At 38.9% G+C, this 16141-nt stretch overlaps 1 protein-coding gene and 1 long non-coding RNA gene across 2 annotated transcripts in view; both read left to right on the top strand.

Annotated features, from left to right (window-relative positions):
- The window catches only part of LOC126006058 (uncharacterized), a 684655-nt gene that overhangs the window by 583951 nt on the left and 84563 nt on the right, over positions 1-16141 (top strand). The window lies entirely within an intron of this gene.
- The window catches only part of MCM9 (minichromosome maintenance 9 homologous recombination repair factor), an 83524-nt gene continuing 74692 nt past the window's right edge, over positions 7310-16141 (top strand). The window contains exons 1-3 of the mRNA XM_049771380.1: positions 7310-7613; positions 12500-12816; positions 14591-14672. Coding sequence (XP_049627337.1) covers positions 7310-7613; positions 12500-12816; positions 14591-14672 — 703 coding nt within the window. The remainder of the gene's footprint in view (positions 7614-12499; positions 12817-14590; positions 14673-16141) is intronic.

Raw genomic sequence — 16141 nt, 5'->3', positions numbered from 1 at the left:
GAAATACATATACTGACAACTATTATGACAATGGTAATAAGAGAGAAATAGAGAGCTTGTCTCGAATACAGGCTGAGGGTTGGGAGGAGGTAGATAGGGGCATGGAAGTGGGAATGTTCCACTGGTGAAGGGGTGTGGTCTTTTTATTATAACTGAAATTCAATTACAAACATGTTTGTAATCAAGGTGCTTAAAGGTATTAATTAAAAAAATTTTTAAAAAGTGCATCAACCATAATTTTTCTGCAAGCAAAATCATCAACAGAGAGAAAAGATAGCCAATGGTTAAAGGAATACATACTGGAACAATTAGTATAAATAACAGGCATTTACAAATACTGTGTGATCTCATATCTGGCATGGAAAAAGCAAAGTGAATCACAAGGAAAGGGAATCAGACTTGATGTTATGAAAGGGGAAGGATGATGTGAGTGGGGTAATGGAAAAAGGTAGTTAAAAATGTACAAACCTATTATTTTTGTTTTGGGGACAAATAGCAGCACCCTGATTATTCTTAATGAGGCTTATGGGACTTATGCAGTGTGGGGGATTAAACCTGAATTTGCCAGGTGCAAGGGCAAGAATCTTAACTGTTGTACTCTCTCCCGGACAAACTTACAATGAGCTAAGTAAGCACTAGCATCGCAATGTACAACATGAAGACTATTGCTAATGCAGAAGTATAATCTGTCCAGAAAAGTTATTAATAAATCCTAAATTCTATGGGGCCTGAGTGGTGGCTCAGTGGTAAGGCGATTGCCTTGCATGCAGCTAGCCTAGGACGGACTGTAGTTCGATCCCCTCAGGTTCCATATGGTCTCCCAAGGCAGGAGATATTTCTGAGCACATAGCCAGTAGTAACCCCTGAGCATCACCAGGTGTTGCCCCCCCCCACAAATGAAACAAAATAAAACAAAAAAGAATAAACCCTAAATTTTAAATATTTGGGGAGGGCCAGAAAGATAGTACAGCAAGTAGGGTTTTTGCTTTGCATATGCTTCAACCTAGATCTGATCTCCCCAAGAAGAACAGGACAAGTCCTGAGCATAGCTGGTGTGGCTCAAAAACAAAACTAAAAAACTTTTTCACTATATCTATAAAATGAATACTAGTTGAATACTTGCAATACTTGTATATCAAACCATTATGCTATATATTTTAAACTTATCAATTCTCAATAAAACTGGAAAAAAGGTATTTCCCTACTCTTGCTGATTTTAATGCTGAGAAATCTGATAAAAGATCAAAACGCTTTTGAGAGAAATTAGGCAACACTTAAATGACAAAATTTACTTTGTGCAAGGATCACATGACATTAACAGCATGTAAATTCTTCCAGTTAACCTATAGTCTATAATAAAAATGTGAGCTTCATATATACATATGTATACTATGCTACAGTATACATATGTACTTTACACAGTATAGACTATAGTTTAAACTGTATATTTATATATAAAGTAACTGGGACAAAGCAATACTATAGCTGTATGGTGCTTCCATTGCATGCTCAGAACGATCTCTAATTACAGGGCTAGGACTGAGCCCTGGCTACTGCCTGGTGTGGCCTAAAAACACACACCCCAAATTGGTTTTAAAACCCATGGGAACATAAAAGCTCAAACAAATTTGAAAAAGAGTAAAACTTTTGAATTTAATGACCTGATCTCAAGATGGATAAAAACGGCAGAATCAAGAATATATGGTAATTTTAAGTTTTGTATCTAGAGACATAATAGGTCCCCACACAAATGAACAACTTATCTTTGACTTGACAAAGCTATTTAGTGGGGGAAAAAATAAAAAAAATTAAGTTGAACTACCTTGAAATATGAATTTATAATGCTGTTAATGACTGTGTCAGTCATATACTGTTATAATCCCATCTTTTCAGGGCATATTTCCCCCACCAAAGTCCAGTTCCCGTCCTTCCAATCCCGTGGCAGACACTTTTATTTTATTTTATATTTTTTGTTTCGGTTTTTGGGCAGATACTTTTCTCACCTCACTCCCAACTCCCTTTCTCCCCCTTTTTTTGAGTATAAGAATCTTTATTTTTTTGTTTTGTTTTGTACTTTATTTTTGTATGTCTTTATTTAAACACCTTGATCACAAACATGCTTGTACATGAAGGTGGGTGTTCTTGATATGACCGAAATCCCTTTTTCCTTTTAAAGCACTGTAGTTTGCAACAGTTCCTGAAGTAGGCTCCTGCAAATCACTCCACCTCCTTTCAGCACCCAGTAGTAGTCCAGATTGACTGATCATTTTCCAATGAAGTTAAAGATCCCATATCTGAACCTAAAACCCTACCAATCTCGCAGCGGCTACCGTTAGATGGAATTATTTGCAGCTTGGCTCAGGCAAAACTCTAGGAAAACCAGGTTGCAGGCCATCGCCGGGAACCACGCCCCGCCCCGTCCCACGCCAGCTCGCTCGCCCAGCCAGCAGCCAGACTCGGCCCCGCCCCACACCCGCCCCCTCCCCGGGCACCCGGCGCTGCGCATGCTCGCTCCCGGCTCCACCCGGAAGAGCCGCCCGCGGGGCTGCGAAGTTCCTTTGGCGCGAGGTTCGTCCTACGTCGCGCGCGCGCGAGTGAGCGGGCTTCGGCCTCGCGGTGAGGCGAGAGCCCGCCCAAGCCGACGCGCCTCCAGCCAGCCCCGCGCACGCGCCCTGCGCCTCCAGGGGCTTCCACCTCGCACCTCCCTCGGGCTTCCAAATGTGCCCCTCGGCTTCGGACGCTGCGCGCCTCCCCTGACTCCCGACCCTGCTGCGTCTCAGCCAGTAAGTGACGGCGGCTGCCTCGTTTCACCGTCTTCGTTTCTTTCCCCTCCCACAGTCGGTCCCAAGTGTCTTCCCACTTCTGGTTCGTTCCCAAGTTGTTCAGCTCTACGCCCCGGCCTCAGAGGTGCTCGCCTGGCGGGAGTCAGGCCTGGCAAAGGGCTGACTTTCAGGAAGGGCTCCGTGCCTGGAGACCCAAGTGCGCGCGGGAGCTCCGCGTTCTGGGCTCCGTGCCGAGGCGCCGCCGGCAGCGCTCCAAGGCGAGCGGCGGGAGAAGTGAGCGGCGAGGAGAGGCGATGGCGCCTCCTTGACGCGGGCGCGCGAGTGGGCGTGGTGGGGCGTGGCTTGCCGGGTGTGGGCGGGGTTTCTTGGTGCGCGTCTCGTCCACTTCCTTTTCCCCCCAGAGCGAGTTTCTTAATCCCCGCTTGGTTTTTCTTGTTGGAAGGTCAATTACATCCGGAGGGAAAATTAAAGCCAACAGCTCGACTTCGTTTTGACCGTGATACGGTTTACAAAGAGAAAAGGGGCTGGTCACGAGAAGAAGGGAACTCAAACATGGTCAATTAAGTGCCACAAATCTGCACCTTTATCAGTCCAGCAACATGTTTAGAAGCAGTTGAGAAAGTATATTTGCACTGAGTCAGTACTTTTATGGTTTTCGGTCTCGCCGGGTATTGGCGTTACTAAGGGGGACTAGAAGCCATGGTAGCATCAAAATCTCATTAGACTTCAATTGGAAGCATGAATTCTGCAGCTACATCTTTCCTACCAGCTTTGTGGTGATTGGTAAAAGTTTTATGAGATTCTCTTGTAGCTAGTCTTGACATTAAGTCTTTTTGTTTGGCGAAGGCTAAATAATGGAGACGATAATTCCTTCTCAAATCGCATATTTTTTTCTTTTATGGACTGGATGTTACCTAAGCATAATGAACTACTTACCCATGTTGTGTTTATAATTTATTTTTATTCATTCACTTGAGTATGCATTCACTTATCTCTATCACCTGTGATATACCTTCCCAACTGCCTTCTCAGCTTCCAGGATAGTATCAGGTATACTATATCCTCAGCAAAATAACTGCTGTTAAATAAGATGTGTAATATATTTAGGATCCTGAATATGTATTGAGGCATTATTCCTGGCTCTGCACTCAGGAATCACTCCTGGTGGGCTGAGGACCATATTGAAAGCCCAGTTGGTCGCTCGGCAAATCCCCTATCTGCTCTGGCTCCCTCTCTCTCTATTTTTATTGTGCTTCCTGCGCCCTACTTGGCAGATATCTATATGTGTATATGGAGTGGCCCTTGTAAATACTTTGTTGTTGTTCTTGTTGGGCCACACCTGGTTACTCCTGGCTCAGTTGTTACTCATGGCTCTGTGCTCAGAAATTACTCGCGGCAGACTTGTGGGGGATCTGGGATTAAACCTGAATCAGCAGTTTGCAAGACGAAATGCCTTACCTGCTGTGCTGTTGCTCCAGCACCTCAGATACATATTTTTTGAAAGTGTTGCCAGGGAAATGAGATTGGCAAAGTAATGACATAAATTAAATTTATTTTCAGCCCATTTTTAAATTTTATTTAATCCCCTCAGATTATCTAGTTTGTTCAAACTAATGAGTTGTTTTTGCTAATGCTAGTAGTTTTCCTTAGGTACCAGAAAATATGACCCTCTGTGCCTGCCAGGAGCGATTTCAGAGTGCAGAGTAACCCCTGAAGGCCACCGGGTATGACCAAAAAAAAAAAAAATACTCAAACCAATAACAAGTTTTAAGTTGTTTTGTTAATCATTCAAGTCAGAACTATTAATCTGAATAATGTTGTGTATTACTCTGTATTCAAATTAATAGAACGTGTGTTTTGGTGTTTTTTGGTTTTTTTTTTTTTTTTTTTTTTTTTTGGTTTTTGGGCCACACCTGTTTGACACTCAGGGGTTACTCCTGGCTATGTGCTCAGAAATCGCTCCTGGCTTGGGGGACCATATGGGACACTGGGGCATTGAACCACCGTCCTATGCTAGCACTTGCAAGAAGACACTTTACCTCTAGCGCCACCTCGCCGGCCCCTAGAACGTGTATTTTACTAAAGAAAGAGAAATATGGGTGCAGGAGAAATAGTATAGGTAGTAAGGCACTTGCCTTAAATTCCACTAACCCTGGTTCTAATCCCTAGATCTTGTGTCATCTGACCATGACTAGGAGTAATTCCTCAGCACTGAGGGTCTATTCTGATTCCTTGCTCTCTCATCCCCAAAGAGAGAGAGAAAGAGAAAAAAGGTAATTATATAAAAAAAATATGAAGGGCTGGAGCAATAGCACAGCAGTAGGGCATTTGCCTTGCACGCAGCCAAACCTGGAATGAACCTGGGTTTGATATCTGACATCCCATATGGTACCCTGAGCCTTCCAGGAGCAATTTCTGGGCACAGAGCCAGGAGTAACCCCTGAGCCACTGGGTGGGGCCCAAAAATCAAAAGAAAAGAAAAGAATGAAACCTAAAACTAGAATGCTGCAAAGCACTCAGGTATAATTTTATTTAAAAACCAGTGGATAGGGTGGGGGAGATGGGAGATAGGGGGCATTAGTGGTGGGAATGTTGCCTGGTGAGGGGGGTGTTCTTTATATAACTGATACCCAACTACAATTATGTCTGTAATCAAGGTGCTTAAGTAAAAAGTTATTAAAAAAAGATAAGTGGTATTATGATTTTATGCTTGAGAAAATATGTTTATGGCATCTGTTTAATGTCTGTTTAAGGAAATGACATGGACTTTTTACATAATATATTATTGGTGATGAAGAGGAAGTTTTGGTGAAGATGTGAGAATAGATATTTGAAGTTTAGTAATCAGTACTAACATAATTTTTATTTGAGGGAGGGGAGGCCTTTGGGCCATACCTGAGAAGTTACTTCTGGCTCTGAACTCTGGAATTACTCCTGGTGGTACTCAGGGCATCATATGGAATGCAAAGCAAATTCCTTACTTACTCCGGTCCAGTACCAACATAATTTTATATATATGTGTGTATATATATATATATATACATATATATATAATCTTTATTTAAGCACCATGATTACAAGCATGATTGTAGTTGAGTTTCATTCATAAACAGAACACCCCCTCTTCACCAGTGTAACATTCCCAACACCAATGCCCCCTCCCTCCCGCTTTCCCAACCCCTGCCTGTATTCAAGATAGTCATTTTACTTCTCACTCATTAAGATAGTCATGATAGTTGTTAGTATAGTTATTTCCCTAATTGTACTCACTACTGTTTGTGGTGAGCTTCATATTGTGAGCTGGTCCTTCTGGCCCTTATCTCTATTGTCTCTGGGCATTATTACAATAATGTCCTTAATTTTTATTAAAACCATAGATGTGTGAGACAATTCTGTGTCTATCTCTCTCCCTCTGACTTATTTCATTCAGCATAATAAATTCCATGTACATCCACATATAGGAAAATTTCATGACTTCAGCCTTCCTGATGGCTGCATAATATCCCATTGTGTATATGTACCACAGTTTCTTTAGCCATTCATCTATTGAAGGACATCTTGTTGTTTCCAGAGTCTGGCTATTGTAAATCGTGCTTCAATGAATATAGGTATGAGGAAGTGATTTTTGAATTGTATTTTTGTGTTTCTAGGGTATAGCCAAAGGAGCGGTATAGCTGGATTATATGGGAGCTCAATTTCCAGTTTTTTTTTTTGAGGAATCTTCATATTGTTTTCCATAAAGGCTGGACTAGACAGCATTCCCACCAGCAGTGAATAAGAAGTTCCTTTCTCTCCACATCCCCGCCAACACTGATTGTTCTTGGTCTTCGTGATGTATGCCAGTCTCTGTAGCATGGGATGGTACCTCATTGTTTTATTGATTTCATTGATTTATATCTCTCTGATGATTGATGATGTGGAGCATTTTTTCATGTGTGTTTTGGTCATCTGTTATTTCTTCTTTGTTCATTTCTTCTCCCCATTTTTTGATGGGATTAGATGATTTTTCTTATAAAGTTCCATCATTGCCTTGAATATTTAGGATATTAGTCCCTTATCTAATGGGTATTGGGTGAATAGTTTCTCCCATTCTGTGGATGGCTTTTGTAACCTAAGCACTATTTTCTTCGAGGTGCAGAAGCTTCTCAGCTTAATATAGTTCCATCTGTTTATCTCTGTTTCCATAATTCTTATATTTACTAAGTGACTAATATAATTTAGATTTAACTGGGTTTTGAATTAAGGTGCTGGATAGAAGTGGGTAGGATGCTTGCTTACATCTCCAACCCTGGATTCAAACTCTGGCACCTGATATGGTTCCAGCCCTGCCAGGAGTAATCCTTGAGTGCTGATGTGGCACAAAAGAATAAGAAAACAAAAGATTTGAACTCAGATAATGTTTTGATGATATACTACTTTCAAAGTGAAAATTATTTATAATTAATTTTATTTTTATAATTAATTTTAATTTGTGTATAAGGTATATCCAAAGGTATAACATTTATTTTTCTTTACCTAGATTCAAGATGAATAGTGATCAAGTTACATTGGTTGGTCAAGTGTTTGAGTCCTATGTTTCGGAATACCATAAAAATGATATACTTCTAATTTTGAAGGAAAAAGATGAAGATGCTCATTATTCAGTTGTGGTTAATGCTATGACCCTTTTTGAAACAAACATGGAAATTGGGGAATATTTCAACATATTTCCCAATGAAGTACTTACTGTATTTGATAGTGCTCTGCGAAGATCAGCCTTGACAATTCTCCAGTCAGATTCTCAGCCTGAGGGTATCTCCATGAAACAGAATCTTCATGCCAGGATATCAGGTAAATTATTTAAGGATATTACCGCCATTTTGTCATCTAGGGTGATTTTGGGAAATCATAATACATTCTGAATTCAGAGTACTAAGAAATAATTGATAGTAATACTTAAAATTTTATCCATTGTTGGGTTGATAGTCATTATTAGAGCAGAATAATGATTTTATATTAGGCCAGGTGGGTTTTTTTTGTCTTGTTTTATTTTATTTTTTTTACATTCAAGGGACTGGGCTAACTAGCCATACCAACTGAAGGGAAGGAGAATGTGGAGACAATAGTATATTGTGTACTTGTATACACAGTTTTTTTGTTGTTGTTGTTTTGGTTTTTGGGTCACACCCAGCAAAGCTCAGGGGTTACAACTCCTGGCTCTATGCTCAGAAATCGCCCCTGGCAGGCACGGGGGACCATATGGGATGCCGGGATTCGAACTACCATCCTCTGCATGAAAGGCAAATGCCTTACCTCCATGCTATCTCTCCAGCCCCTTGTATACTCAAGTTTTGAGTGCATACAACTATAATTCAAAACAGCTTTCTGAGCTTCTGTAGTTGCTAACAAGAAATTAATTGATAATATAATTCTTAGATAATACTAGATATTAAATATATATCTTTAAATATTTATATTAAATATAAATACTAAATACATTGAATAAAGTTAGGTAAATACTTACCTGTCAAATTAAAAAAATATTTTGGGAAGGCTTCTATGTGGCTGAGGAAGTCATACTCTCCCATAGTCAAGGGTAAATTTCCAGTATTTGTTCTTAAATTCTCATGAGACCCAGGAAAATTAACCATCTAGGAAGTTTTCTCTTCCATTTGCTAAGTGCAGACCTCTGGCAGTAAGGTATCTCTCACAGACTGAACTCATTGCCTAGGTCTCAATAAACCTGAAAGGAACCTGGTGTAGCTGTGCAGATCAAACTGGTGCCATGATCTCTCCAGAGTGCTGAACACTGCCTAGTGCCCAGGATTTTGTCAATACTATTACCCACTGCCTTGTCATGTTCAGACTAGTGCTTGAGCTAAAGGAAGCTGTGAAGAATGAATTAGCTTTAGGAATAATTCAGCTACTTATTGTCATTAAAAGAAATGAAGCTAGGGGCTGGAGAGATAGCACAGTGGTAGGGTGTTTGCCTTGCACCCAGCCGATCCAGGACTCCAAGACGGATGATGGTTCGAATCCCAGCATCCCATATGACCCTCTGTGCCTGCCAGGAGCGATTTCTGAGTGCAGAGTAACCCCTGAAGGCCACCGGGTATGACCAAAAAAAAAAAAAAAAAAATACTCAAACCAAACCAAAAAAATCTAAATAAATGAAGCTAAATCCTGATTTAAGTGGTATGAAGGAAAATTTTTCATTGTTTTGTCAACTGGCAGTTTATCATGCATAATGACAGCAAAAGAAATGCAGTTTATAATGCAGCAATCCAAACAGCTGTTTTATTTGCAGTCCAGAAGTGTTTTATGTTATAGACATTGGAGCAGAAACTGGAGTACTAAGCTATATGGTTTTGAGTTATCCAAGACAATGGAATTTGACTGCACAGCAGCAAACAAGATAGAAGCATATACATAAAATTACTGTACATAGAAATTCCAAAATGCATTTCTGACAATGTCCCTGGTAATAACAGAACTCTTGGTGCAAATTTATTTGGAGAAAAAATTGTGGGGCATTTCTATTTTTTAATTTTTATATTTGGAGGGTCACACCCTGCGATGCTTCAGTGGTACTTTTGGCTCTACACTAAGGGATTACTGAATTATTGCTGGCCTTGCCAGGGCACCATATGGGAATCGAACCCAGGTTGGCTGCATGCAAGGCAAAGGCACTACTTACTGCTCTTTCACTCCATTCCAAGGACTGTGGAGAATTTCTTTCATTCATTCAAGTGAATATTTACTTTTACTGCCAAAGACTACAGGAAGACATAGTAATTCTGAAAACTTGGGTAAGTTAAAATAGCAGTACTGAGATGCATGGCATGGTAGTAGACTGAAGACTGTCACAGAGAATAAAGACTTGCTTTCTCTAGGATGTGAGGTTGAAGTCTGTTGTCCTGACAAGACTTAACCAGTAAACCAGATGCTGTTGAGCAAACCTTTGTATTTGAATTGACAGGAATTTCTTTGCTTACTAGCATCCCATATTCTGAAGGCTTTAAAATGGCCGCAAGCAAAGTGTTTTTGTCACTAACCCCAGAAAACCCCATCAGGTTATGGATACTCACTGTCAGAGACGTGAGAGTGAACAGGATTATTCTGAGAAGAGTGCTCCTGAGTCTTTGTATGTGTTCTATATGTCCTAAGGCTGCCTTACTCTTCAATAATTGCTGGCATACTTGAGCAGATTAAACCTTCTAATCCCATGGAGAAAGACCAGCCTCACATTACCCTGGACCTCATATATGAGAACCAAAGATCTGAATTAACCAATATGGACCTATCTCCAGCTATTTCAAAAGTTTCTTTGTTCTTAACCCAGTGAGTGAGTCTGGAAGAGACAGGTTCTTCTAATTTACAAAATAGTGGCTTAGTGCTCATTGATGTAATAATCAATGAGCATCATAATATTTATAGTGTGACAACGATTAAAATAGCATTCTATCAGAACACTATCAGAATCATTTTTATTTAGATTCCATACTGAGACTTTGATTGTACATACACTTTGTATCACATTAACTGCCTTTACTCTTATATTGTAAATATCTTTAAAATTATAATATGAAAAGAATGACAATACTCTGAATGTCTGGACATGAATTTATGTCTACTACTCTTTTCTTACTGTAATACACCTACATTGCTATATAAAAAAACTGCTTTTTGTGGGCCAGAGTGATGGTTTAGTGGGTAGGGTACTTGCCTTGCTCAGAGCCATTCCGGGTTTGAAAACCTGGCACTGCATAAAATCTCCTGAAGCTCCACCAGAATTTATCTCTAAGCCAGAAATAAGCCCTGAATTCTGCTGGCTGTAGCATAATCCTGTCCCCCTCTCCTTATTAAAAAAGCATCATATATATTTATGTATATGCACACACATATAAAATTTGTGTATGTATTGAAGAACATTAATGCTGGAAGATAGCTCAAGGGGGTTGAGCATATTGGGAGCCCTGGATTTGATCCTTAGTACCACAAGGTTCCCTGAGCACCATAGGGTATGGCCCAAAGTACAAAAAATAAATAAAAATAACTAAGCACTACATATGATCCTAAATATTGAAAGATGATTAAAAGCATATTTTCATTAAGATATTAGTTCCAGTTGTTTAGATTGTTTCCTTCTTTAGAGAGACTGCAATTACTTAGACATAGAATCCTTGCTGAGGATGAGTGATAGAAAATTCACACATTGAATGGTAGAGATAGTACAACAGGTAGGGTGCTTACCTTGTATGTGACTAACCTATGTTTGATCCACAGCATCCCATATGGTCCTCTGAGAACAGGTAGAAGTAATTCCCGAGTGTAGCTAGGAGTTACCCTTGACTATTGCTGGATGTAGTCCAAAAACCCCCCAGAAAAGAAAAGAAAATTCACACGTTCTTCATTCTTTAGGAACAAAGCAGAAGATTGGTGGGCACATGACACTGTAGGAGCTGAGCCCTGCCTCCCTCCACCTCCTGCCTGTCTTTCTCCCACTGTGTTGTATATCTGCAGTACCTCACCATATACTCATTTTATTTCTAAAGCCCGTTTTGTATAGTTTGTATAACCTTGTAATCCAGCAAGCATAGGAAGAAATGTAAGGTGTCCTCAGAACAAAGGAGTACTTTCCATTTATCTCTTAATTCCAATGGTTTCTCTGGATATAATATACATCAGTCTTCCTTTAATATGTGAGTTATAAAGAAACATAGTAAGAAAAATATCTGATTGCCCAAAGGCATCAGAAACAGAACTGATCTTCAGTAGAAGATGTGATGAAGAATAAGATTTGTGTGTGTGTGTGTGTATGTGTGTGTGTGTGTGTGTGTGTGTGTGTGTATTAACAGTTTGTAAATTAAGGTACTTAAAATAAAAGATTTTTAAGGCATTTTATGCAGTGGTATAATTGCCTGTTTCTACATTTGTGCTAGTCTAGATTAGGGAGGGTTTTCCTCAACTCTTACAGAAGCAAGCTTCCATACACCTTGAGTTCCATTATATACAGAAATTCATCATGTTGAAAATCCAAACCATTTTCTAAATTATGCAGGACATTCTGCAATTATGCATGGCATTGGAGTAACAAGCACTTTCTGTTACTTGGTTCTTGTGTTTTAATTTTTTTCCCCCTTTTTGTTTTGTTGCCACACTTGGTAGTACTTAGGTCTTACTCTTGGCTCTGTATTTAGGAATTACTTGATAGAGCTCAAGGACCACATGCGGTATCATGTGTTGAGCTCTGGTGACCTCATGCAAGGCAAGCAAGAACCCTAATCTTACCGATCCCTATATGTATTTTTGTTTGTTTGTTTGGGGGCCACACCTGGCATGCTCAGGGGTTACTCCTTACTCTGTGTTCAGAAGTTGCTCCTGGCAGGCTTGGGGGACTATATGGGATGCTGTGAATTGAACCAGGTCCATCCAGGGTTGGCCGTGTGTAAGGTAAATGCCCTACCCTGCCTGTACTATTGATCCGGCCCCACGATATCTATATCTATATCTGTATATTTTTAAAGGAATTCATCTATAAGTATTTGATAAAAGATAGATAATTCTTGTCTATTTTTTATTTAGTTGATGTGATTTTTTTTAAAGTAAAATACAAAGGCTGTTTTTCTGAAATTATACTTTCTCCATCAGGAAATATAAGGTGAATATATTCCATGGAGTTAAATTTCAGTGTAGGTTGATGATGGATTTTGTTGGTTTTTGTTTTTGCTTGTCAGGTTTGCCTGTCTGTCCTGAGCTGGTGCGGGATCATATACCTAAAACCAAGGATGTGGGACACTTTTTATCTGTCACTGGAACAGTGATCCGAACAAGTCTGGTGAAGGTTCTGGAATTTGAACGGGATTATATGTGTAACAAATGCAAGCATGTATTTATAGTCAAGGCTGACTTTGAACAATATTACATCTTCTGCCCACCAAAATCATGTCCCAGCTTGGAGAGTTGTGATTCTTCAAAATTTACTTGTCTATCTGATTTAGCTTCATCTCCAGCCAGGTGTAGAGATTATCAGGAAATTAAAATGCAGGAGCAGGTAAATGATCAAATAGTGCACAAACCTCCCCACTTTCACAGAATTTTTAGAAAATGATTTTTTTTAATATGGGGAAGTAGTAGGTCACAGACACATGGATAACAAATGGAAATTGTGTTTTAACTTTGTGTAAGATCAAACTGTTGTATAGGAATCAGAGGCTTTAGAAAGCATATCTTTGTTGCATTGGCAAGATTGTATTATAAAATTAAATTAAAAAAGTGATTATTTAAATTCTTAAATTTTTATTTATTTGTGTGTGTGTTATTTTTAATGCTACATCCAGTGGTTCAGAGCTTAGTTCTGATCCTATGCTCAGGTTTCATACCTGGCACTGCCTGGAAGAAACCAAGGCTAACTGCATGAAAGACTAACTCCTGTACTTTTTACAGGTTTGATAATTTAAGATTTTTTAATGGCCACACTCAGTTGTGATCAGGTATCACTCTTGGGTCTATGCTCAGGGATTTAACCCTAGTTAGCTTCATATGCAAGGCAAGCACCCTACTTACAGCACTATTTCTTCAGCCCCAGTATACTTAAGTTACTAATGGGAAATTTTTCTCTAAGGCATAGAAGAAAATTTAATGGGTTTGTTTGCTAAGTATTAGAATGAATAGGATTTGGAATTTTGACCCAATTATTTTTTTGCCAATAAGTTAAATAAGCTAACAAATGAGAGTTAACCTGATTTTCCTTTGTTATCACTTGTGCACAAAGGTTTATATTCTCAATCTAAAATGTAGAGAAAGTCATCAGAACTTAAGATTTTATCTATAGAACTGTGGGAGGAAAGTACTTTGGGACATTGATGGAGGAAACCATCACTTTGGTGGTGTGGTATGCTATAGGATATGTATATGAAAAAATATTATAAATTCTAAACCTCAATAAAAATGATAAATAAATAATAGTGGCAGATAAAAATTAAATAGTAGCCAGGCCATGTTTACCATGCAGGCAATTCATATTGAGGACTCAGGCTCTATTTTTTTATTCAACTTTGAGAAAAAAAAAATTCACATACTTTGTAGGTTGTGGAGACAACTACATCATATCCGCACCCTAGTTAGAGGGTAAGAAAAGAGCCATAGTTTCCTATGAAACAAGTTTTCTTAGGAAGTCTACACCGTGTCTGCTTACCTCTTTTTGGCCAGAGCTTTGTCAAATGATAATTTCTAGATGCAAAATTATCTGGGAGATAATGCCTTTTTATTGGATATATGTAAACCATGTTTCTGTTACTAAGGATTAAATAAAGGAACTGAGTGATTTTTCCCAGATCTTAGAACTAGAAATCAAAAATATTTTTATATATTGTAACTATAGAAGAGAAATACCTTTTACCTGATTGAAAAACCTTTGATTTACAAAACATCCTAATGCTGTTAGAGTGGAGCATTGTCCTGTAAAGATAATAACAGGAGTTAAAAGTATGTGCCTTGCATGCAGCCAAGCCTAGTTTAATCTCTATTAGGTAAGGACTTTGCTTTCATATTTAGTACTTGAAGCATGTGTCTGTTTTGACCATCTATAAGGTCAATTGTATTTGGAGATAAGGTTCATATGAAGTTGTTATTTTAGACTTAATTATTAATCTGATAGTGGACAAAATTTTCAAGAGAATTTCATAAATCCTCATTATAATTCAGTTATTTGGTAGTACATTAGAAATAGAAACAAAAACTTTATAGCCAGCAAAATTTTTGCTAGGCTTCTGAATAGTTAGCATGCATTTAAGCATACTCTGAGTTTTATTTTTTTTTCTTTGCAGGTTCAGAGGCTGTCTGTTGGAAGTATTCCAAGATCAATGAAAGTTATCCTGGAAGATGATTTAGTAGACAGTTGCAAATCTGGTAAGAATTAACTTTTTGTTAGCTTGTATAGAAAGTCCTAAAGTATGGATTAGGGAAAAGCCATCCTCTTACTAAGTGTCCTCCCCTTTCCCCAAGGTAATTGGTAAGTAAATTTAAAAACTTAATTGGCTAGCCATGAAAATAGAGGCTGGCATGGGAATGAAGTTGACAGTAAGAAAGAAGCCAAGGATATTTCTGTACGATTTCAGCAGACTGAACTATTTATCTTGTAGATAAAGAACCTGACTTGCTCGAGGTAAATGAAACATCAAATGATATATAGAACATAAACTCAGATACATTTAGTCTAAATCAGGGGTCTCAAACTCAATTTACCTGGGGGTCGCAGGGGGCAAATTCGGGTTGATCCTTGAGTGCAAAGTCAGTAGTAAGCCTTGAACATTGGGGTGTGTGACCCAAACAACTAAAACAAAACAAAAAAAAAGATTTCTCTAGGGCAGGGCCACAAAATGCTGTACGGAGGGCCACATACGGCCCGAGGGCCGCGAGTTTGAGATCCCTGGTCTAAATTCTCATTTGTGCATATTTTTGTATTAATATATTTATTTAAGCACCATGGTTACAAACATTTTTGTAGTTGGGTTTTAATTATAAAAACCCTTCACCAGTGCAACCTTCATTCCACCATGCAACCTTCATACCTTCATGCCTGTTTTCGAAACAGGCATTCTATTTCTCTTACTACCATTATCATGATAGTTCTTTTGTGCATATTAAATTAATAGCATGAACTTTAAAACTAGTGTATTTAATGCATCAGATCATCAAATAGTGGATAAAATATATCAGAGGATGTGACAATCAAATGCTTCTGGAATACTATTGGTAACTAGAAGAAAGGAGGTGATTGTTCTTCTCTGCTTTGTATTGGTAACATCACTAAGGAGTCATATGATTCTGGCCTCCTGTTCTGAGGGTACTGTGTTTCAATTCTATTAAGTGACTTGGAGGGAACTTGATATTATACAGAAATAAGTAGTGTTTGGAATAGAGAAAACTCCAGAATGACAGGTAAATTTAATTATTTTAATGTCATATAGAAGAGGAATTTGTATTTATAGAAAATATTGTTGGATTTCATGAGCTGACTGTATATGAAAGGTAGGTTTTTTTTTTTTCGGTCTTGGGTCACACCCGGTGATCTGGCTCTATGCTTAGAGATCGCTCCTGGATCTGGGGACCATATGGGATGCTGGGGGTTCAAACCGTGGTCTGTCCTGGGTCAGCCACGTGCAAAGCAAATGCCCTCCCGCTGCACCATTGCTCCAGCCCCTGAAAGGTAGATTTTTGACTGTTTAATCAGAGATTGTCCTCTCTGGATGTTGGATGCCTGTGAGTTTCTTTACTCAGAAACAAAGGATCTGGAAAAAAACAACAAAAATCCCAGTTTGGGCTGAGGCTGTCGGAAGCTCTATGAAACAGAGGGGCGAGTGCCCCATCTTCCAAAG

Source organism: Suncus etruscus, chromosome 4, assembly GCF_024139225.1.
Source record: "Suncus etruscus isolate mSunEtr1 chromosome 4, mSunEtr1.pri.cur, whole genome shotgun sequence".
NCBI classification, from domain to species: domain Eukaryota; kingdom Metazoa; phylum Chordata; class Mammalia; order Eulipotyphla; family Soricidae; genus Suncus; species Suncus etruscus.
This window is presented reverse-complemented; position numbering and strand designations above follow the sequence as displayed.